Source organism: Rhinolophus ferrumequinum, chromosome X (assembly GCF_004115265.2).
Source record: "Rhinolophus ferrumequinum isolate MPI-CBG mRhiFer1 chromosome X, mRhiFer1_v1.p, whole genome shotgun sequence".
Taxonomy (NCBI): Eukaryota; Metazoa; Chordata; class Mammalia; order Chiroptera; family Rhinolophidae; genus Rhinolophus; species Rhinolophus ferrumequinum.
Genome location: NC_046284.1, coordinates 20,890,086 through 20,913,794, shown reverse-complemented (window position 1 = coordinate 20,913,794; position 23,709 = coordinate 20,890,086). Strand labels below are relative to the sequence as shown.

Genomic DNA, 23,709 nt, shown 5'->3' with positions numbered 1-23,709 from the left:
ATCTTTTTATAAATTAAATTTTTTGTTCTGACAATGGTTAGTAAAATTACATAGGTTTCAAGTGTGCATTTCTGTAATACATCATCTATATATCACATTGTGTGCTCACCACCCAGAGTCAGTTCTCCTTCATCAAGCTGGAATTTAATTTACTTTTTTTCCTCAGCTTTATTGAGATACAATTGACATATAACATTGTGTAAGTTTAAGGTGTACAATATAATAATTTGATATATGTATATATTGTGAAATGCTTAGCAAGGAAGTTAATTTTCTAAACATATAGTAATTACTAACTATTCAGGAATTATTCTTTTACGTAGTTTCCCTTTCCTAATAACAACTGAGCTGTATTTCAAGAAGATTGAAAGCACTCAGCTTTTAGTTCCGTATCTCCCAAAGCCCTAAACATAAATAACTGCCTGGCAGAAATAGTTTGTGTATTAGTTTGCTAGGGTTACCATAACAAATTACCACAAACTAGGGGGCTTAAACAACAGAAACTTTTTTTCTCACAGTTCTGGAGGCCAGAAGTCTGAGATCAAGTATTTGGCAGGGTTGGTTCTTTCTGAGGCCACGAGAGAAGGATCTGTTCCAGGCCTCTCTCCTTGGCTTGTAGATGGCCATCTTCATGTTCACATGGATCACATTCACATGGTTTTCCCTGTATACATGTCTGTGTCCAAATTTCTTTTTTTATAAGGACCTCGTCATATTAGATTAGCGCCCACCCTAATGACCTCATTGTAACTTGATTGCCTCTGCAAAGACCCTATTTCCAAATAAAGTCACATTCTGAGACTTTAAATCAATAGATGGATTTTAGGGGACAGTTTACTCACAGTATATTGTTCTATAACTTCACATTTATTTTCTGACATGTTAAATAGGATATAAAATCATTGGTACCAGTAAGAACGTGATTTTCTCTGCAGTGTCTTAAGTAAAATTAATTTTTAAAATTATCAACTTGCACAGTAGCTCTGTATTTCTAGCATCCCTTATATCTTCACAAATGTAAACTTTAGCAACACATACTACCATCTTTTTATAATACCTGGTTTGGATAAATTAAACTGGATTTAGACACAAATATAAGGCAACTTTGTGAGATGAAACCATTTAAAACAGATTATACCAGTTGGAGTACAGCGCATGTTTTTGAGAGGGACAATTTAAAGATCATCTGTTATATAAGGTGAGCTTTTTCATCTGCTGGCCAGGTTTCACAGTTAGTCTGTCTTATGACTTTGCTAGCATTTTCTACTCTAGTAAAGCAATGACATTAGATTTCTGTGGTATGTTTTTGAATTTTCTTTGGAACCTTGCTAAGTACCTAGTGTCTTTTATGAAGAGACATTCTTTAAGGGAATAGCCTACCTTGTTTTAAAAAATATATATATGGTGGTGGAAGGAGAATTGACTCTGGGTGGTGAGCATACAATGTGATATATAGATGAGGTATTACTTGAAACCTATGTGATTTTACTAACCATTGTTACCCCCAACAAATTTAATTTAAAAAAAGAAATTTAATTTGATCTTAGTTTACAAATCATTTCATTCTTTCAACAAACATTTATTGAGCACTGGGCCGACAATAGGCAACTAATATCTTTCAGGCATACTCTCTTTCAGAGAGCAGAAATGGGTAACTTACTGTTTTTATCTTGGATGCTAAAAAGTTGAAAGTGAAGATTAGTGCTCAAGTGCAGCAACTCTCTTTAACCTAGGTTTCTGGCATACAGTACTCTTTGCCCTTGACAGTTACATGGCTCTTGACATTTTATCCTTATTTTTTGAATCTTTTTTCATTATAAGCCATCTCATATTCATTTTGGAAATAGGCAAGATATAAATGGTAAAAGGGTCAACCCAGTTTTACTAATGACCCTCAAAATAACTGATGATGGCTAATCTTCCAACTTTCAATGGGACGAATAATAAGCAAAATTCTGCCCTAGTTCTGGGAAAACTTGTTCTTTACTTGTTGATTGAGTGAATTACCAAATACTTTGAGCTTCTCACTAGAGGAAAACATCTACATAAATATTCATGGAAGAACTATACTAACAATTATATTTTGCTAAAAATACATACTGTTATTCCATTGTTTTAAAAGACTGACTGGAGGTTCCTCAAAAAATTAAGAATAGAGCAACCATATGATCCAGCAATCCATCTTCTCGGTATCTACCCAAAATATCTGAAAATGCATATTCATAAAGATATACGTACCCCTATGTTCATTGCAGCATTAGTTACAATAGCCGAGACATGGAAACAACCTAAGTGTCCTTCACTGGATGATTGGATAAAAAAGATGTGGTATATATATGCAATGGACTACACTTAGCCACAAAAATGATGAAATATTGTTATTTGCAACAACATGGATGGTTCTTGAGAATATCATGCTAAGTGAAATAAGTCAGATGGAAAAAGTCGAGAACCATATGATTTCCATCACATGTGGGATATAAAACGAAAGCAACAACAAACAAAACAAACTCATAGACACAGAAAATAGTATGGTGGTTATGAGAGGGGAAAGGGGCTGAAGATGAAGAGGGTAAACGGGGTCAAATTATGGTGATAGAAGGAAACTAGACTCTGGGTGGTAAGCACACAGTGCAATATACAGATGATGTATAATAGAATTGTATGCCTGAAACTTATATAATGTTATTAACCAATGTTACCCCAATAGATGTAATTAAATTTTTTTTTAAAGACTGATTAATTTCTTAAACTACCCTTCCCAATTTCCCTCATTTTCCATAATGTTATCAAAACAGTCACAGTCACACAGCTTTAAGGATCCAAACTCTAGGTTCATCTTTAATTCTTCCTTATTTTTCTACTGTATCTAATTAGGCATCTAATCCTATTAGTTCTTCCTTGACAACATCCTGTCTGTTCCCACTGCTACTTCATTCTGTCTCTTGGGTCCAGATTACTCTAATAATATTGTCCCATCTCTGCCAGTTTAATCTGACTTCCATAACCAACAACAAGATAACTTTTCTAAAACATCATTTTCACCTTTTTCTCTCCTGTGCAAAAAGTTACAATGGCTTCCCACTACCTATTGAATAAGAATAAGAATAGCTAGATTATATTGAATATTTTCTAACATAGGTTGCAAGGCACTATGATAAGGACTCTATAACCACCTCATTATCCTCATTATTACCATAATCTTCATATGGATGAAGAAACTGAGGCTCAGGTTAGGTCGCTTACCTAAGGTTGCACAGGTAATAAGTTACAGAACTGGGATTTGATTCAGTTCTGTTTGGCTCCAAAGCCTGTGGTTCTAACAGCTATGCTATTCTGCACAAACTCTTTTAAGTTCAAACTCTTCAGTTATTTAAGGTTATAAAATCTGGCCCTGTTTTACCTCTCCAGTTTTGTTTTTCATTACTTCATAGCACAAACTCTGTTTCAGTCAAGCTGTATTTTTCCCTCCTCTAAACTTTTGTTCATATGGTTCCTTCTGCTTGGAATACCCTGACCTTCACCCTCTGCTTATCCAGATTTTAAACATCTTTCAAGGCCTAACTCAAATTTTAATCCACACAACTCACACCACTCTTCTATTACAGGCTGCCAATAACATTTATTGTCTGTATTATAGACAATGATATTTAAACTCTTTTGATCACATACTGCATCAGTAAAAAATGTTTGAGCACATGTTTCCAATATATGTATACTGTATTTAAATTATGAATATATACTACTGTGCTAGTATATAATGTGAATCATACAATATATGCAAAATAGAAATATAAAAAGGATAACCTAAAGATGAATGGTTTCAGAAAATTTTAAACTTTATTAGCTATAGGTCATTATTGAGAATGAATGTGAATTCCTATTTCCAATAATCTTCATGATTTAAAATTGTTTTAGCCAGCTCCTTGACAGAGCAGATGAGCTCAGCATTGTGTTTTCTTAACAATGTAGCAGATGATGAGCTATGCTAGGAATAACACAAGTTTCACCTTTGCCATTTCCCTGTTATTTGCTTAGACTTCTATTACTAATCTTCTGTCCTAGGTTTCTTTGTAGGAATCTTCTTAAGGCACTTGTCAATTTTGTGGCACTTGGTTTAGTTAAAGCTACATAACATAAAGCTACAATATGGCCACCTAACTTGGCTCAGGTGAACTGCAGTTAGTTGTAATTAGGTAAAGGCAAAAAACAAATCAGTACTCACAATATAGCCATGGGGATGTGAAACACAGATTGGTGAATATAATCAATAATTTAAAGAAAATGTAGGGTATCAGATGGGCACGGGACTTACCCAGGGAATTACTTCATAGACTGTGTAGATGTCTGACCACTGCACTATACACCTGAAGCTGAAGTAGAGTATTGAATATCAACTATTATATAATTATATATATATTTATATATATATAATTATATATGTATATATATAATATATGTATGTGTATACATATATACATATATATACATATATATGTATGTGTATATATGTATATGTATATATATATATATATATATATATTCAGGGGATGTAAAGTACAGCATGGGGAATATAGTCAATGGAATTATAACAGCTATATACAATGTCAGATGGGTAGTATATTGGGGGGGATATCACTTTGTGAGGGGTGTAAATGTCTATTACATTGTTTCGTACACTTAAAACTAATAAAAAAACATATATCTCCAAAACCCAACCAATTCACATCACCTCGACTGCCACAACTCTAGTCTGAGCCACCATCTCTCTCATTTGAATTATTTTTTTAAAAAAAATGCCTTATGTCATAGAAATGGCACTGTGAGGTGAGCCTCTTGAAAGCTCCCCTTGAATTTACAACAAATTGAACATCTGTAACTCCACAAAGGACTCTCTGCGCAGAAGACAAGCAAGACTAAAAGATGCGCAATTGAAATCATCTAAAGGTGGGCAAATTGGGCAAGCAGGGGAGGAGGGAAGTGAAGGGGGAAATTTGGAGACGCAGGCCCCACGGGCCACAGGATTCAGACCAGAGCTCCGAACTCCCTGCATTCTGGAGCTACTATAGTCATGGGAGAGGGAAGAATTCGGAATGCTAGTGCTCCATTGTGCCGCACAGTCCCGCCAAAGGGATCAGCATATAACACAGCTGAACCCAACGATCACGGCAAAGACATCGAAGCAAAGACTGAGGGAAGAATGGTGAAAACGGTGATTAAAGGCCTCACTGCCAAGCAGAGGATGGAAGACATAGGCATGGAGCCTAGCCGATCCCTCCCTATACGCAGAGCTCGCCTCACCCCCACGTGTAGAGTGCTAGAAGAGGAACGGTAGCTGTGTCATATCAAAAAAACAGAATGTTTGCAGTTCTGAGAACTGTGGCCCACAGCCACGGGCAAAGGGGAGGGAGCATTTCGTACAGGACTGGTTGTGGTGGTGGTCGCCACCATTGCTCTGGGCCACGTCTCACAACCCAACCCACCCCTGCCCCCACCTATCTGTGCAGAACTCTGCAGGGGTAAACAGAGCCACTGAAACGCACAGGCTCTGAAACTGATGCAGGAAGAGCTTTGGAAATTCAGAAGCTCTCCACATCCCCCCACGGAGACAGTGCCCCGTCCCAGGCAACCTGCTTACAGAGGGGAAGCCCACCTGCCAGGGAACACCCCCATTGCGTGAGAAGCCAAAATAGTGCATAGAAAATATAACACTACAGAGTGAGAGACAATAAAAGGCTACAGTTGGAGAGAAAATAAAACATTCCACCAGCATCTAATGGAAAGCAAAAGAAAGACCTTTTCTTATCCTGTTCCAGAACCCACTCCTGTAGATGCCTAGGAAGATTAATAATAATTCATTAATTGCCATGAATAACCAAGGTAACAAGACAGCTCAGAAAGAAAGTGAAAAGTCTCCAGAAAAGGAACTTAAAGACATGGAAATATGTCACTTAAATGACAGAGGATTCAATGTTACAGTTCTGAAAAAACTCAATGAAATGCAAGAAAACACAGACAGGCAGTTTAATGAACTCAGAAACACAATCAAAGAACAAAATGAACATTTTACCAAAGAGACTGAAATTTTAAAAAAGAACCAAATAGAATTTTTTGAGAGTAAGAACTCAATAAAAGAAATGAAGAATGAAATAGCCAGCTTAGGTAGTAGAGTTGACCAGATGGAGGAAAGAGTCAGTGACATCAAAGATAGAAATTTGGAAATGATGCCGATGGAAGAAGAGAGAGACTTGAGACGTAAAAGAAATGAAAATAACTCTACAAGAACTTTCTGACTCCATCAGAAAGAGCCATATAAGAATAATGGGCATACCAGAAGGAGAAGAAACGGAGAAGGGAACCGAGAGTATATTCAAACAATTAGTCGAAATAAGAACACCAAATCACCTCAATCCCAAAAGGCCTTCTCCAAGGTACATTGTATTGAAGCTGTCAAAAATTAACGACAAAGAAAGAATCCTCAAGGCAGCCAGGGAAAAGAAGACGGTAACCTACAATGGAAAGCCCATTAGATTATCATGAGATTTTTTTCCACAGAAATTCTACAAGCCAGGAGGGAGTGGAACCAAATATTCAAACTATTGAAAGAGAAATTATGAGCCAAGAATAATATATCCAGCAAAGATATCCTTTAGATGTGAAGGAGGAATAAAGACCTTTCCAGACATACAGAAGCTGAGGGAATCTTCTAACACACATCCTGCACTACAAGAAATACTGAAGAAAGCTATTCGACCTGAAACAAAAAAGCAAAGGCATACAAAACCATGAGCAGTAGTATGAACAGACAGACAGAAGCAGGACATGGCAACTCATATATCAAATAGGACACTATACACTTAAACATATACAGGGTAAACAAGAAAAAAAAACACTTCAAAAAAAGAGACAGGAGAAAGAGAACATGATACTGCAGTGCAGAAATCAATTCAAAGCATAAATAGGGATAATTTGTGACAACAACAAAGTAAAAGGGGAGAGAGTAAAGGTCTCAACCAGCACAAGGGAATAGAGAAAGGAAGCATGCTGAAGAAAATTGAATACTCTAAATATGAAACTTTATTTTACATAAACTTAATAGTAACCACTCAAAAAAAATCCAGAATTGAAATATGTAACATAAAAAAAGAAGAAGAAGAGGGAAATATCATAGAATACCACCACACTGAAATAATAGATAGCAACAAAAATGCAAAGAAACAATGGAGACACCATCCTACCAGAAAACCAGAGATAGAATGATAGGAAATCCTCAAATATCAATAATCACCCTAAATGTAAATGGACTGAACTCACCAATAAAAAGGCACAGAGTAGCAGATTGGATTCAAATACTAAACCCAACCATATGCTACCTTCAAGAGACACATAACAGCTACAGGGACAAACATAGACTCAAAGTAAAAGCATCAAAATTGATATTCCAAGCAAATGGTATCCAGAGAAAAGCAGGTGTACTTATGCTGATATCAGGTGCAACAGACTTCAGGATAAGAAAGGTAACAAGAGACAAAGATGGACATTTCATAATGATATAGTGGTCTATACAACAAGAAGATATAATAGTCGCCAATATTTATGCCCCAAATCAGGGAGCACCGAAATATACCAAGCAACTACCAACTACTAACAGAACTAAAGGGAGAAATTGACTAAAACACAATTATAGTAGGGAACCTAAATACATCATTGACAGCTATGGATAGATCGTCCAAACAGAAAATAAATAACGAAATAGCAGCCCTAAATGACACAGTAGATGAAATGGACATAATTGACATCTATAGAGCACTTCATCCTAAAGCATCAGACTATACATTCTTTTCTAGTGTACATGGAACATTCTCAAGAATAGAGCATATATTGGGACATAAAACTAGCCTCAGCCAATTTAAGAAGACTGAAATCATACCAAGCATATTCTCTGATCACAAGGCTTTGAAATTGGACATCAATTACAAAAAGAAAGCAGGAAAACCCACAAATACGTGGAGATTAAACAACATACTTTTAAAGAACGACCGGGTTAAAGAAGAAATAAGAGGAGAGATCAAAAGATACATAGAAAAAATTGAGTATGAAAATACATCCTACCAAAATTTTTGGGATGCAGCAAAAGCAGTTTCAAGAGGGAAATTTATATCATTACAGGCCTATCTCAAGAAACAAGAAAAATCCCAAATAAATAACCTCACGTTACACCTTAAAGAACTAGAAAAAGTAGAAGAAATGAAACCCAAGGTCAGCAGAAGAAAGAATACAATAAAAATCTGAGCAGAACTAAATGAAATAGAGAACAAAAAGACAGTAGAAAAAAATTAATGTCACAAAGAGCTGGTTCTTTGAAAAGGTTAACAAAATTGACAACCTCTTGGCTAGACTCACTACGATAAAAAGACAAAAGACACTAATAAACAAAATCAGAAATGTAAGAGGGTAAGTTACCACAGATGCCACAGAAATACAAAGGATCATCCAAGAATACTATGAAGGACTATATGCCACCAAATTCAATAACCTAGAAGAAATGGACAAGTTCTTAGAAACACATAGCCTTCCTAGGCTGAATCATGAAGAACTGGAAAATCTAAACAGACCGATCACCAGTAACGAAATTGAGTCCGAAACCTTCCCAAAAGCAAAAGTCCAGGACCAGATGGCTTCACTAGTGAATTATACCAAACCTTCAAAGAGGATCTAATACCAATCCTACTCAAACTCTTCCAAAAAATTGAAGAAGAGACAGTACTCCCTAACTCATTTTATGAGGCCACCATTGCCCTGATACCAAAACCTGGTAAAGACAACACAAAATAAAGAAAACTACAGACCATTATCTCTGATGAATACAGATGCAAAAATCCTAAACAAAATTCTAGCAAATAGAATACAACAATGCATTAAAAAGACTATTCATCACGACCAAGTGGGGTTCATCCCAGGGGCACAAGGATGGTTCAACATCTGCAAATCCATCAATGTGATACATCACATAAACAAAATAAAGGACAAAAATCATGTGATTATATCAATTGATGCAGAAAAAGTGTTTGACAAGATACAACATCCATTTATGATTAAAACAATAAAGTAGGTGTAGAAGAAAAATACCTTAACATAATAAAGGCCATATGTGAAAAACCCTCAGCTAATATCATAATTAGCGGTGAAAAACAGAAGCCCTTTGCTCCACGTTCAGGAACACGACATGGCTGTCCCCTATCACCTCTGCTTTTCAACATTGTGTAGGAAGTCCTAGCCAGAGCAATCAAGCAAGACAAAGAAATAAAAGGCATCCAAATTGGGAATGAAGAAGTTAAATTGTCACTCTTCACAGATGACATGATGCTATATATGGAAAACCCTAAAGACTCCACCAAAAAGCTATTAGAAACAATCAACGAATACAGTAAAGTTGCCAGCTACAAAATCAACGTACAAAAGTCCATTGCATTCCCATATACTAACAATGAAATCTCAGAAAAAGAAATAAAAAAACACAATTCCTTTTGCAATTGCAGCAAAATGAATAAAATACCTAGGAATAAACTTAACCAAGGATATGAAAGACCTATCTGCTGGAAACTATAAGACATTTTTAAAAGAAATTGAAGAAGACACAAAGAAATGGAAAGACATTCCGTGCTCATGGATTGGAAGAATCAACATAGTTAAAATGGCCGTATTACCCAAAGCAATATACAGATTTAATGCATTCCCCATCAAAATCCCAATGGCTAGATGGGCGGGAGGGGTGGGGGGTGGGGGGGAGGGTGAGGGGATTGGAGGGCAGTCGGTGACCACAGGATGGCCACGGGGTTTGAAAATTAATCTGGGGAACGTAATTTGGTGGTTACCAGAGCGTAAGGGGGTTGGGGGGGGATGAGGGTGAGGGGGATCAAATGTATGGTGATGGAAGGGGAGCTGACTCTGGGTGGTGAACACACAGTGTGACTTATGGATGATGTGATACAGAATTGCACACCTGAAATCTATGTAATTATACTAACAATTGTCACCCCAATAAATTAAAAATAAATTAAAAAAAAATCCCAATGGCATTTTTTAAAGAAATAGAACAAAAAATCATCAGATTTGTTTGGAACCACAAAAGACCCCGAATTGCCAAAGCAATCCTAAGAAGAAAGAACAATACTGGAGGTTTCACATCCCCTGACTTGAGCTTGTACTACAGGGCAACAATAATGAAAACAGCATGATATTGGCTGAAAAACAGTTACATAGACCAATGGAATAGAATTGAGAACCCAGAAATAAACCCACATAAATATGGACAGATAATTTTCGCCCAAGAAGCCAAAAACATAACAATGGAGAAAGACAGCCTCTTCAATAAATGGTGCTGGGAGAATTGGAAAGCCACGTTCAAAAGAATGAAACTAGACTGCTATCTGTCACTGTGTACCAAAATTAACTCAAAATGGATCAAAGACTTAACCATAAGACCTGAAACAATAAAACGCATAGAAGAAAACATAGGTACTAAACTTATGGAACTTGGGTTCAAAGAGCATTTTATGAATTTGACTTCAAAGGCAAGGGAAGTAAAAGCTATAATAAATGAAAGGTAATATGTCAAACTAAAAATCTTCTGCACAGCAAAAGAAACCATCGACAAAATAAAGAGGCAACCAACCAAATGGGAGAAGGTTTTTGCAAACAACGCCTCCGATAAGAGGCTAATATGAAAAATATATAAGGAACTCATACAACTCAAGAACAAAAAAAGCAAACAACCCAATTAAAAAATGGGCAGAGGATCTGAGTAGACATTTCTCCAACGAGGACGTACAAATGGCCAGTAGTCATATGAAAAACTGCTCGACATCACTCATCATCAGAGAAATGCAAATAAAAACCACAATGAGATATCACCTCACACCAGTTAGAATGGCTATCAACAAGACAAATAGTAACAAGTGTTGGAGAGGGTGTGGAGAAAAAGGAACCCTCATACACTGTTGGTGGGAATGCAGATTGTTACAGCCACTATGGAAGGCAGTGTGGAGGTTCCTCAAAAAATTATGAATAAAATTACCATATGATTCAGCAATCCCTTTCCTGGGTATCTACCCAAAAAATCTGAAAACATTTATCTGTAAAGATATATGTGCTCCAATGTTCATTGCTGCTTTATTTACGGTGGCCCCAACATGGAAGCAACCAAAGTATCCTTCAATAGATGATTGGATAAAGGAGATGTAGTATATATACACGATAGCATACTATTCTTCCATAAGAAAAAAAACGAAATACAGTGGTACCTCGGTTTTCGACTGTAATCTGTTCCGGAAGACCATTCGGGTTCTGAAACATTTGAAAACAGCCGACAGCTAGGCCTCAGGATCTGCACTCAGTGGAAGCTGCATGACATGTTAAACTTTCGAGAGGTGTTGGAAAACCAAAGTGTGTTCGAAAACTGAAGCATTTTCTTCTGGGTTTACAGCGTTTGTAAACCGAAATGTTTGTCAACGGAGACGTTCGAAAACCGAGGCACTACTGTAGTATCATTTGCGACAACATGGATGGATCTTGAGATTGTTATGTTAAGTGAAATAAGTCAGAAAAAGTCGAGAACCATATGATTTCACTGATATGCGGTATGTAAAACTGAAAACAATAAAAGAACAAGACAAACAAATAAAGAAACAAAAACTCATAGACACAGACAATAGTTTAATGGTTACCAGAGAGTAAGGGGGGTGGGGAATGGTAGTTGAGGGTAAAAGGGATCAAATATGTCGTAATGGAAAGAGAACTGACTCTAGGTGGTGAACACACAATGTGATATATAGATGATGCATCACAGAATTGTACACCTGAAATCTATGTAACTTTACTAACAATTGTCACCCCAATAAAGTTTAAGAAAAAAGAATTTAAAAAAAAAGAGGTGTGCATTAAAGTGTGTTAGTTGAAAAACAAAAATTTAAAAAGTGCTCTTCTCTCACAAGATCTTTGGACTCTGTGGGCTGAGTGAGGGCAACTGTGTCAATGTGTATATCTAATATCAGCAAGCCTTCACTTCTTACTGTCTTAGATTTTGGAAAATGTAAAAGTTGAATTTCTGTGTTTTTTTTTTCTTTTTGCTTCTCAGTGGATCATCTTGTACGCCTGGCCTATGATTATGCTTACTTTGGAGAGCACCGACTTAATGTACATAAAGCTTGCCTATCAAATATGATTCTAGGTCTCTTTAGGGGACGCTCATTGGCTTATTTCATGTTCCCCGTAATACTTAGCACCATATTTTCCCAGCACTATCTTACATACTTTATTATGTGTGAAATATGTTTTTAAGAACACTAGGATGAATTTGGACTGTGGGTTTTTATTAACCATTTTGAGAATACAATTTAGTGGCATTAAGTACATTCACGATAACCATCATCACTTTCCATTTCCAGAACTTTTTCATCACGCCAAACAGAAACTCTATACCCATTCAGCAATAACTCCCCATTTTACCCCCATCGCCTATAACCTCTATTCTACTTTCTGTCTCTATGACTTTGACTATTCTAGGTACCTCATACAAGTGGAATCACATTTTTTCTTTTGTGTTGGGCTTATTTCAGTTAACATAATGTTTTCAAGATTCATCCATGTTGTAGCATATGTTAGAACTTCATTCTTTTTGTAGCTGAATAATATTCTATTGTATGTATATACTACATTTTTATCTGTTCATTTGGTGATGAATACTTGGATTATTTCCATTTTCTGGCTATTGTGAATCCTGCTGGTGTGAACACTGGTGTACAAGTATCTGTTTGAATCCCTGCTTTCAGTACTTTGGGGTATATATCTAGGAGTGGGATTTCTGGATCATATAGTATTTTAATGTTTAACTTTTTGAAGAACTGCCAAATTGTTTCCCACAATATCTACACCATTTTACATTCCCACCATTAATATATGAGGGTTCGAATTTCACCACATTCTCACCAGCACTTGTTATTTTCCATATTTTTAAAACAGTAGTTATCCAAATGAATGTGAAGTGGTAACTCATTGTGATTTTTATTGGCATGTCCCTAATGACAAATGATGTTGAGCATCTTTTCATGTGCAGATTGACCATTTGTATATCTTCTTTGGAGCAACATATATTCAAGCCCTTTGCTCATATTTTAATTGAGTTTTTTGTGTTGTTGTTGTTCAGTTGTAGGAGTTCTTTATATATTCTTGCTATTAATTCCTTATCAGATATATGATTTGTAAGCATCTCCAATTCTGTGATTGTCTTTTCACTCTCTTGATAGTGTCTTTTAATGCACGAAAGTTTTAAATTTTTATGAAATTCAACTATCTATTGTTTTCTTTTCTTATCTCTGCTTTGGTAACATATCCAAGAAATCATTGCCACATCCAGTGTCATGAAGTTTTTGCCCTGTTTTCTTCTAAGACTTTTACAGTTTTAGATCGTTAGGTCTTTCATCTATTTTGAGTTAATTTTTGTATGTGGTGTAACAAAAGGGTACAACTTTATTCTTTTGTGTGTGGATGTTCAGTTTTCCATGCACCATTTTTTAAAAGACCACCCTTTCCCCATTGAATGGTTTGACACCCTTGTCAAAAATTAATAGACCATAAATGCAAGAGTTTATTTCTGGACTCTCTATTCCATTGATCCATAATGTCTGTTCTTATGCCAGTACCACACTGTTTTGGTTACTGTAGCTTTGTATTACGTTTTGAAAACAGGAAGTGTGAGCCTTTCAAGTTTATTCTTTTTTTTCACAATTGGTTTGACTACTTGGGGCTCTTTGAGATAATGTATGAACTTTAGGATGGGATTTTTCTTCAAAAGAATGCCACTGGGATATTTTTTTTCCCTTCTTTCACTTCCCCCTCCCCCACTCTGGCTGCCGCCCACTCACACTGGCTACAGGCTGCTCCTGGAAGCTTATGGTAGCCCAGGGCAACACATAGCAGCTCACACCGAGCTTCGGCTGCTCAAGGCAGCCCAGCTCCAGGAAAAGCCGTTGTTCACAAACTTAGCTGTAGAGGGCACAGCTCACTGGCCCATGTGGGAATCAAACTGGTGACCTTGGCATTAGGAGCACGGCACTCCGACCACCTGAGCCACTGGGCTGGTCCCCGCCATTGGGATTTTTGATAACGGGTTGTTGCATTGCATCTGTAAATCACTTTGAATAGTATTGCTAGCTTAACAATATTAAGTCTTCCAATCCACAAATACAGGATGTCTTTCCATATGTGGGTTATTTTTTTAAAACTATGTGGAAAATGATATTTGCATATTATAAAAAGGTCAGACAAAATGGTAAAAGTATAAAGTAAGAAAGAACAAATTACTCCAAACCTCACTATTCATTGATAAGTATTGTTGACATTTTGGTGAATATCCTTCTGAACACTTTTGTTTATAATTTTACATAAATAGCATCTATTTTTTTCTTACTTAATATGTAATGAATATTTTTTCAATGTCAATGACTAGATTTAAATCATATTTGTATCATCATTTACTTAAGTAAACCCATACTGATAAACATTTAGTTTGTTTTGGACTCTAAGTAATATTACTATCATAGTATTAATGATAGGAAACATAGTATAATATTTTTATGTGGAATCTAAAGAACAAAATAAATGAACAAGCAAAACAGACTAATAGATACAAAGTACTAACTGATGGTTGCTAGGTGGGAGGGGTGTTGGGGAAGGGATTAAGAAGTACAAATCGGTAGTTAGAAAATAGTCTCTGGGATGTAAAGTACAGCATAGGGAATATAGTCAATAATATGGTAATAACTATGTGTGGTGCCAGGTGGGTACTAAACTTATCAGGGGATCACTTTGTAAATTACATAAATGTCTAACCATTATGTTGTATATCTGAAACTAATATAAAATAATATTGAATGTCAACTGTAATTGAAAAATAAAAATAAATTAAAAAGTAATAATTAGCACAAACAGAAAGAAAAGGAAAAATAGTATAATATTTAACGTTTGATGTTTTCTCTTTTGAATGAACAAAGGTACAAAGTTTTTCTCCAATTAGTTCTTGCATATCTGATGCATTGCAATGCATAAGTAATAGATCTTCAGTGTGGTAGGTGCAACAATGAAAAGGAGAGAACCAGACACTTGTTTAGAGGTTCCATTGTACTCCAGCTCTTCTATAGCCCAGTGAATAATAACAAAGGTACAGCCAAATGAAATCACTTTGTAAAACTGTAGGAACTTTATTCAGTTTATTCTCATGTTCTTGCCTTTCAGGAAGAATGCATGGATTTAATAAAAAGAGAAGTAATTCATGAATGGTGAGTAGTGTACTTTGAATCACCATTCTGATCATTTGTATATTCAGTCACATCTTTTCTTTTAGATAGGCAAACGGCGGTACTGATGTCTTTTCTTTTGTAGGGAGGTACAAACTACAATGAAGATAAGTCGATCTTTGGAAGAATCTTTGAACTTGGTATGATATTAACACTTCAAGTTTGTAGAAAATTTGAAAATTTTACTGATTTTCAATGTTGGCACTACCTAGTTTTGCTGTAAGTTCTAGAAATCTAAGATTTCATTGACAACTAAAATTATATATGCTGCATAAATAATTTTTGCTTGCTCTTAAGAAAGAGTTTATGATTTTCCCATACAAATAACTAACATTGTTTGAAAGTGGGGTTCAAAGTAAATAGTTGTCTGAAACAAAAATATTGTTGTGGACCAGCTTCCTGTCTATACAAGTGGGTCTTTAAAAAGTTCAGTTGTGCTGGTTAAATTGCTTAGATGACAAAAAATAAAATAAATGATTTCACTTCCTTCTACATAATTTATTAACTATATACTAGAGTTTAAGCCATAGACATTGGATTTACTGGAAAATACTGTATTTTTATGCCTATAACACATATACTCCCACTAACATACAACTTTAAGTTAAACGTATTTGGGATTTAGTTACATCCCTTGCTAACATTTGTTAATGTCTCCGTACGCATTATGATTACTTAGTTGTGGTAGTTGAATGATGTTCAGGGTTCTTTTCCAGGTACATCTCAGGTAATCACAAAACAAGAAATGAGCTGAAATTTGAGTAGAAGAGATTCTGGTTAGATGTCAATTTCCAGATTTGGGAATTATTAGATAAAGAAATGGGTCATCAGCAAAAACAGTGACATCTTGTTATTCTATGAGCGTTGAGTGCCTTAGACGGGCATCTATCCCCGATTCTGTAGTCCTGAAGAATGAGTAGATAACCTCTGGAGCCTGTCACTCTTCATGTTTTGGTGCTAATACAATGTATAGATGCTTTGGATTCCCTTAACTGAGAGGATTCTGATTACTTTAGGTGTTGGTGTGAATGAATCTGAGAGTGTGTTAGGAGGAGGAAGGGAACGTGTAACACAACTCTCCTTGTGTCTTGGAAAAGAAAAGAGGACATTTTAAAATCCTGAATTATGTAGTACTGATTTTGTGTACATAAAACCTATAAGCATCTTTTATAGCTGTATTTATTTTTGCTGTCCCATTTGTATCTTAGTTCTAACCAAATCCTTTTTGCTACTTCCTAGGCAAAGTATTATAGGTTTTTTGGGGTTTTTTGTTTTGTTTTGTTTTGTTTTTGGTGGAAAGAAAAGCAGGTTTATTCAAAATGCCGGCATTCTGGGAGGATGGCAGACTCCTGTCCAAAGGCTAACCCCTTATGTTTTTTAATAACAAAGCATAAGTCAAACCAAAAGAGAAAAAAATTAAATTTAGGATTTGTGTGTATAGTAGGTATCGCTTAATATTGAGTATGCACATTCTAGGTCTTCTGGGGTCACTAGGGAAGTCCCTCAATTACCATGTAGTTCTCTTTCCCAAAAGGCAAAGGGTACCTTTGCTTATTGAAGTGAATCTAGGGTTCCCTGCTTGCTTGAAGATGGTGAGAGCTCCTCACCTTAGTACAACCACTGACTCAGTAAGGATTCCCTTCCCCATGCCACAGCTACCTCCCTAATTATTTGATAGGTAAATAATTGGTGGTGCTACAATTGTACACTGTTTTCTGCTTACACAGCGTGACAACAATTTAGAGAATTCATATTCTCCGAAGTGTACTGATTTAATTCCAGTATCCTCAAAAGCTTCTATTACCAGGGGGATTGGGAAGGTAAGAAAGGAATGTCCCTCGAAATACTTATGAAGCATTAATGCTTCACCACCCAAATCTTTTGGGGACCATATGTATTGTATATCTGATTCTAAATTACAGTTTTCCCTTTCTTTTCATTTCCTAAAAGTATTATTTACATGTAACAAAAGTCATCAGCTTTTAATTATTCAATATGATTAATTTTGGTAATTGTGTACAATCCTGTCACAAGATATAGAACAGTTCCCACACTCTAAACAATTTTCTCATGATCTTTTGCTCTCTCTATCAACCCCCTCCCCTGCCACCCGCCCCTGCCCTCCCTATGAAACCACTAATCTGTTTCTGTGAAAAGTGGCAGATTTAAAAACTCTGTTCCAATTTTGTTTCAGCAATGTTTTTCTCCATCATTACAAACTGTTGTGAGTTGCACTGATTTGCTTACAAGTCCTAAACCCAGTCCTATGCGACGATTTACACTGTAAGTTTATATTATATGAAAATACCAAATTGTTTATTAAAATAAGAGTTTTAGAAACTTCAAAGAAATTATAGCTCCAGGTTCTGTGACAACCAAAGTAATGTCTTTTTTAGCTAAATTAAAATGTCATTGTTTTGCTTTATCATTTTGTATATTGAAAATAATCAAGTGACTAAGAACATGTGACAACATGTGAATATATGAAGAATCAGCAATTATTAACCTGTTTGAACATACTCTTCCTCTGACCAAGTTTGTTGATAAGAATCAGAGCTAACTCTTGAACTTTAAATAACTGTACCTGCTCATTCACCCAGGATTCTCACTTGATTCAAAGCAAGTCAAGGCCAGGACTGCAGATCCTTCTAGCTTTTGTCCCCACAACTTGGGGAAATCCTGAATCCTTATAAATTATAAGATAGCTTTCTGTCCTGGAGCATTCCTGTTTCTACCCATATTTAGAGAAAAGCAGTAGAATGATGGGATGTAGGATACTATACAAACTCTCCTTTTAAAGTCTATGTCTTTAGATATGTTATAATGAAATAGTTATAGCTGATTTTGTTCAAACATTTTCTTGTAATGATTGTGATAATTTTATTTTAGAAGAAGTCAAAGTTCCACCAACGTTATTAGAACAAGTGTCCTTGGATCAATAAAAAGAAAAGGTACTTTTATCTACCAAGCAGAAATAAATATAGCCTTGAATTATTTTTGTAAAATATCATAAAATTAAGTGTTATACTAAAATTCATCTTAGAGGATTTATTTATTTGAAATATTTTTGATAAGTTACTAGAGGCCTTTCAAAGAAAATTATATGTAAAGTCATTTTGAAAGCTATAAAATGCCATATAACTGTGAATTGAGAAATTTGATTCCAGTTTAGTCGAGTATTATGATTTCCATTATATAAGTGTAATTCACCAAGCTAGCTGCCTTAAATACTTTCTGAAATAAGGTGGGGGATGAACGAATGAACAAATAAATAGAGTAAATCAGTTATCAAGTATTCTGCTGAATCTCAACCCCTGCCCTGCCCTGCCACCACCCATACATGCTAATATCATATGAAAAAGTTGATACAAATTAGATGCACTTACAATACTAAAAATGTATGCTAAGGTATATGTTGTTTGATGTTTCACTTCTTTATTGGAGTTATTTTTTGATTAAATATATGGAAAATGACCTACCTACTCAGTAATAAAAGGGCAATGGAAAAAACAGAAGTATGTTTTTTTCTTAAACTCCCACAATCCTGGATCCCATTCCTCAAGCCCACCTCACTAAGCTGTGTTCTTCTTCTTCTTTTGTTAACACCACTACTGAATTAGAGGCTTATTATCAAGTTTAACCAAATAACTAATTGGGAGGGAAATGGATAAATAAGAAAGGAGATTAAACTTTTAAAATGTATTTGTGAAAAATCCATTAAGATGGGAAAGAAGGAGAAGGGGAAGGAGGGGGGGAGGAAAGGAGGGGAAGAAGGAGGAGGAGGAGAAGGAGGAAGAGGAAGAAGAAAAATAGGGGGAGAGGGAGGAGGGGAAGAGCAAAACTATGGGGAAAGAAATTGAAACATAACATACCTAACTCAGCATGTACTTATTATATTCTAAGACTAGATCAATTCTGGAAGATACTCTTTTCCAAACTAAGTACATTGTTTTTTGATGATGGATCAATGACCTAGCTTAGGGGTCTTTTGCCTGTGCTGGGAAGTGTGGGCTAGTGTTGAAAAAAACATTCAAATATATTAACAGTTAAGGAGCTGTTAGAAAGTTGGGCTCATCTGAGGTTTTAAAATAAAACATGCTTAAATTGAAGACAGTGTTTTACTAAATTAAATTATTTCTCCTTTAAGACATTTACACAGAAAATGTTTTATGACACTGAAAATGCTTGGAATTTTCTTAGAATTTATTATTTAAAAATTTATATTTCAATTTTGACATAATAGACTTGGCTTCTGCCAAGTGACTTGGTGGACATGGTATGTCACAAACAAGCTTCTTACACCTGGTTTCCAGCTGCTCTGGAAGATGACTGCCTCGTTTCTTTGAAGTGTCCCTAAGAACTCCACAGTGAATTCTATATGTACCATATAGTCTATATTTTAAGTCAGACCCTCCCAAACATAGCATGTCCAAATTTGGTCAAAATTCATCTGGTCTTTCAGATGCAATAACAGATTGAGCAGAAATTTTATTTATGTATTTTGGAATATGAATATTGATTAGGGAAACCAGAAACTATATCCTACCGTGTTTCTCGAAAATAAGACCTACCCAAAAATAAGCCCCAGTTAAGATCGTCAGCCAGATGGATGCATTTACATAGCATGTTATGATGATGTTCCAGAAGAAGATGACATGACTGTATTTGAATAAATGTAGATTGTTGTGCATGAAAAAATAAGACATCCCCTGAAAATATGCCCTAATGCATCTTTTGGAGCAAAAATTAATATAAGACCTGGTCTTATTTTCGGGGAAACACAGTATTTGGAGCCCATTAATACAAGGGAAATGTGGGGAAAGATGGTATAAAAAATCAAAAAGAGGTCCTGGTGGGGGAGGTTCAGAAGAATGAAAAAGAATGAGGACTCTGTGAAGTGGAAGAGAGTGGAGATAAAGGTTCGAGTCTCCAAGCATATGAAGGTGTATTTTATGGGAATAAGCAACCGTTACTTCCATTAGGAATAAGCAAGAGAAAATAAGGCTTCAAGTGGGAATTCTAAGAAATCTGCAGAAATTAGGCAGCTGTAAATATTGTTTTGCAAATAATGTTTTAGCAAAGAAAATTTTGATTTTCTGCTATGATGAATTTGTTTTGATTTGTCTTATCTTTAATTTAAACCAAAAATAAGAGATGAGTCATTTTTCCATGGTGCTGTAAGTGTAATCTGGAATGGGACAGGATACTTTTTTGAGCCATGATTATACTAATCCTAAAGAAGGCCTGTGGAAACTGCTCTTCAGGATATTTTTTAATGAATAGGTGGGCTTAGTATTTTATCATTCAAATATATTCCACCCTAGAAGCTACGGGGTTCAACATCAGTTTTTCTTATATCCACCCATGGTTATCACATGAAAGTGTAGCAGCGTACAGATTTTGACATTTACTTCAAAGTGAAGTTTGTGGCATTGCATTTTCTTGAAATTAGATTTTTCTTCTTAGTCTTTAAAATTATATTTATTTTGCTCATTGTATGCTATAAAAAATTGATCTTTTTATATTTAGTTCATTATGTATGTTTACTAGCAAAATAAAGATAGCAACAACCTAAAGGTTTAAAATGAGGAATGAGATTAAATTATGATACAGCCTTACTACATGGCTATATAAAACCATGTTTTAGAATTTACTGATTATTATGAGAAAATTATAATCATTAGAAACAAAAAATAGATTACATATTGGTATTATATACAGTACAAATCTAATTTTGTTGGAAAAAACAATTATGTATACATACCCATATTCAAGGATTAGTAGATTTCTGGTCACGACGGCAGTGAAATGGATGGACCTGGAGGGTATTGTGCTGAGTGGAATACGTGAGACAAAGAAAGACAAATGCCACATGATTTCACTTATATATGGAATCTAAACAACAAAATAAAGAAACAAAACAAAAACATACTTATATACAGAGAACATTTCAATGGTTGCCAGCTGGATGGGGATTTGGGGGTGGGTGAAAAAGGAGAAGGGATTAAGAAGTACAAATTGGTGGTTACACAGTAGTCATGGGGATGTAAAGTATAGGGAATATAGTCAATAATATTATAATAACTGTATGGTGTCAGATGGGTACTAGATTTATGGGGGTGATTACTTCATAAGTTATATAAATGTCTAATCACTATATTGTACACTGGAAACTAATATAATATTGTATGTCAACTGTAATTGAAAAATTAAAATTATTTTTAATATTAATTTTTTTAAAAAAAGAATGACTGAAAAGTGATTATCTCTGGATAATGGTGATAGAAAATATTTTTCCTTTGTGTTTTTCTGTACTTTATATATTAATTGCAATATACAAGTTTTACTTTTGCAATCAAAAACATAATAAACATGTTAGATGAAACATATCTACCTTGATTTGCTTTTTTGTCATAGGTGAAACTGCATTTGAAAATCAGCCTAAGAGATTTTTCCAAGGCACAACCAACGTGGCTTCTTCTGATACTACCTAACTGTCTGATATGAATGAGTGGTGAGTCTTAACATCAGGTTGTAAACATTTATTAGCCATTTTCACTTAATTTTTAAGTTTACTTTGGCTATTGTATATGTTCAGAAGTATGGTATGTTATTAAATATTTTTAGAAGTTATAAAACTAATATTCCAAATAGATGCTATGAACTTTAAATCTCCTCCCTAGCTTTCATGTGTGATATTAATATATGGTGGATACAAGTGGGGTTTTGGTATTCGATTTAGAGGTATTAGAGAAATACATAAAAATGCAAGCTTGGTAAAAGGTTATCTTCTGCCCACCTTTTCTATCTTGGATTTTTGTGTGCTTTATTAGGCTGAGCATATTATTGAAAAGTGTGCCAACAAAGTATGTTTTAATAATTAAAATGGTAAATACAGTGAATGGATTTTTTATTTATTGTTACTGTGAGTTTGTTTTACTGCTCTTGTGAAATTGCTCTTGTAAATAGTACAAGTTCTTTGCTTCACATGTTTTGTGTTCATTTGTAGACAAAGCAGAGTTCTCGGAGATCTCTTGAATTCTGTTACCAATAAGTGGCATTGTCTTCTCCTAGTCTGTCATCTGTTCAGATGCTCTTGATGGAAACAACAGCAGTACAGGATCTCCTTGTAATTTACCAGCTAAAATCAGCACTGTCACAAACTCACCTGTGTTGCCTGCAATTCTGGTTCTCCTTTTATTATAGTAGATGAACCTTCAACTAAGCGATTCACCCATCCCAAGACTTTCTCACCAATGGAGAAATACACATGCACACTCTCTCACTTGTGTGCTCTCTCTCTCTCTCTCTCTCTCTCTCTCTCTCTCTCTCTCTCTCACACACACACACACACAAGTTGGTGCAATAACAGAATTGTATGGTACAATTTAGACTACTTCCTATTTATCTTTTTTTCCTAAAATTCTGTTTATTTATAGAACATGCATATCTAATTCCTGTGTAGGTCCTTAAAAGTAATATAGTAATATTTTCAAAGTTGTTTTCTAAATAAGAACTATGTTGAAGATAAGTTATATATCTTTAGGCTGCTAATATATAGAAACATGCTGCACTTTGACTTAAAGAAAATGAATTGAAAGCTCCATTTATTTATGTGAATAAATACATAAATAAAATTATACTCGTAAGTTCTGATGGAATGTAATTGTTCCATTAATCAACAGGTAAAATGATTTTTCAAGATTACATACTAAATATCCATTCTAGTTTTTAATGATATTTTCAGTAATTGCTAGTTTCTACTTAGTAAGGAAAAATCACTTATCAAAAGCAGTTTCTAAAACCAAGTTAGTCATACCGTACTGATCCAATGATTACCTATTTTATATGTGAATCCTTGGATGTTTAATTTTGGGGGAAGAAATAGGTAAGGGAAGCAAGATGAATAAAAACTAATTGAATAGCAAGAAAATAATATGTAATTGGGGCTTTACTCAATTTGTGTTTAACTTGATTATCCCTGATTAATTTTGTATTCTAATTAAATGTGGAAAAAAGACAATGTCGATAAATTGTGGTCTTTTACATTTCAATAAATTACTTTTTTATTCATCATCATGACTACTGATTTGATTAAATACAGACTTAATATGTTAGGGCTTCTCTTCGAGAGTTATGTGCTTCCAGTTATTCCCTAAGGGCTATAAATGTTTGTTTAAACCCCAATTTTCTATTTGAGAGTCTTAAGGGATTTTTTTTAATAACAAAAATCATGTGTTAAAAAATTGAAATCTAAAGTAGTGCTTTAAGTAGTTGAGGGTAGTATTAGCATTTTGAAAAATAGAAATGTATCCTTGTGAAATCAAGTTGGTAATTAGTTTAAATTTCCTCATTA

The 23,709-nt window shown here is 34.9% G+C and overlaps 1 protein-coding gene across 1 annotated transcript in view; it reads left to right on the top strand.

The window, feature by feature from the left end:
- LOC117033750 (protein FAM122C-like) overlaps positions 1 to 22,566 on the top strand; it is a 54,607-nt gene extending 32,041 nt beyond the window's left edge. Inside the window, exons 4-7 of the mRNA XM_033126056.1 lie at positions 15,292 to 15,335; positions 15,439 to 15,493; positions 21,771 to 21,849; positions 22,409 to 22,566. Of these exons, the coding sequence (XP_032981947.1) occupies positions 15,292 to 15,335; positions 15,439 to 15,493; positions 21,771 to 21,849; positions 22,409 to 22,566 (336 nt within the window). The remainder of the gene's footprint in view (positions 1 to 15,291; positions 15,336 to 15,438; positions 15,494 to 21,770; positions 21,850 to 22,408) is intronic.
- Positions 22,567 to 23,709: the final 1,143 nt, after the last annotated feature.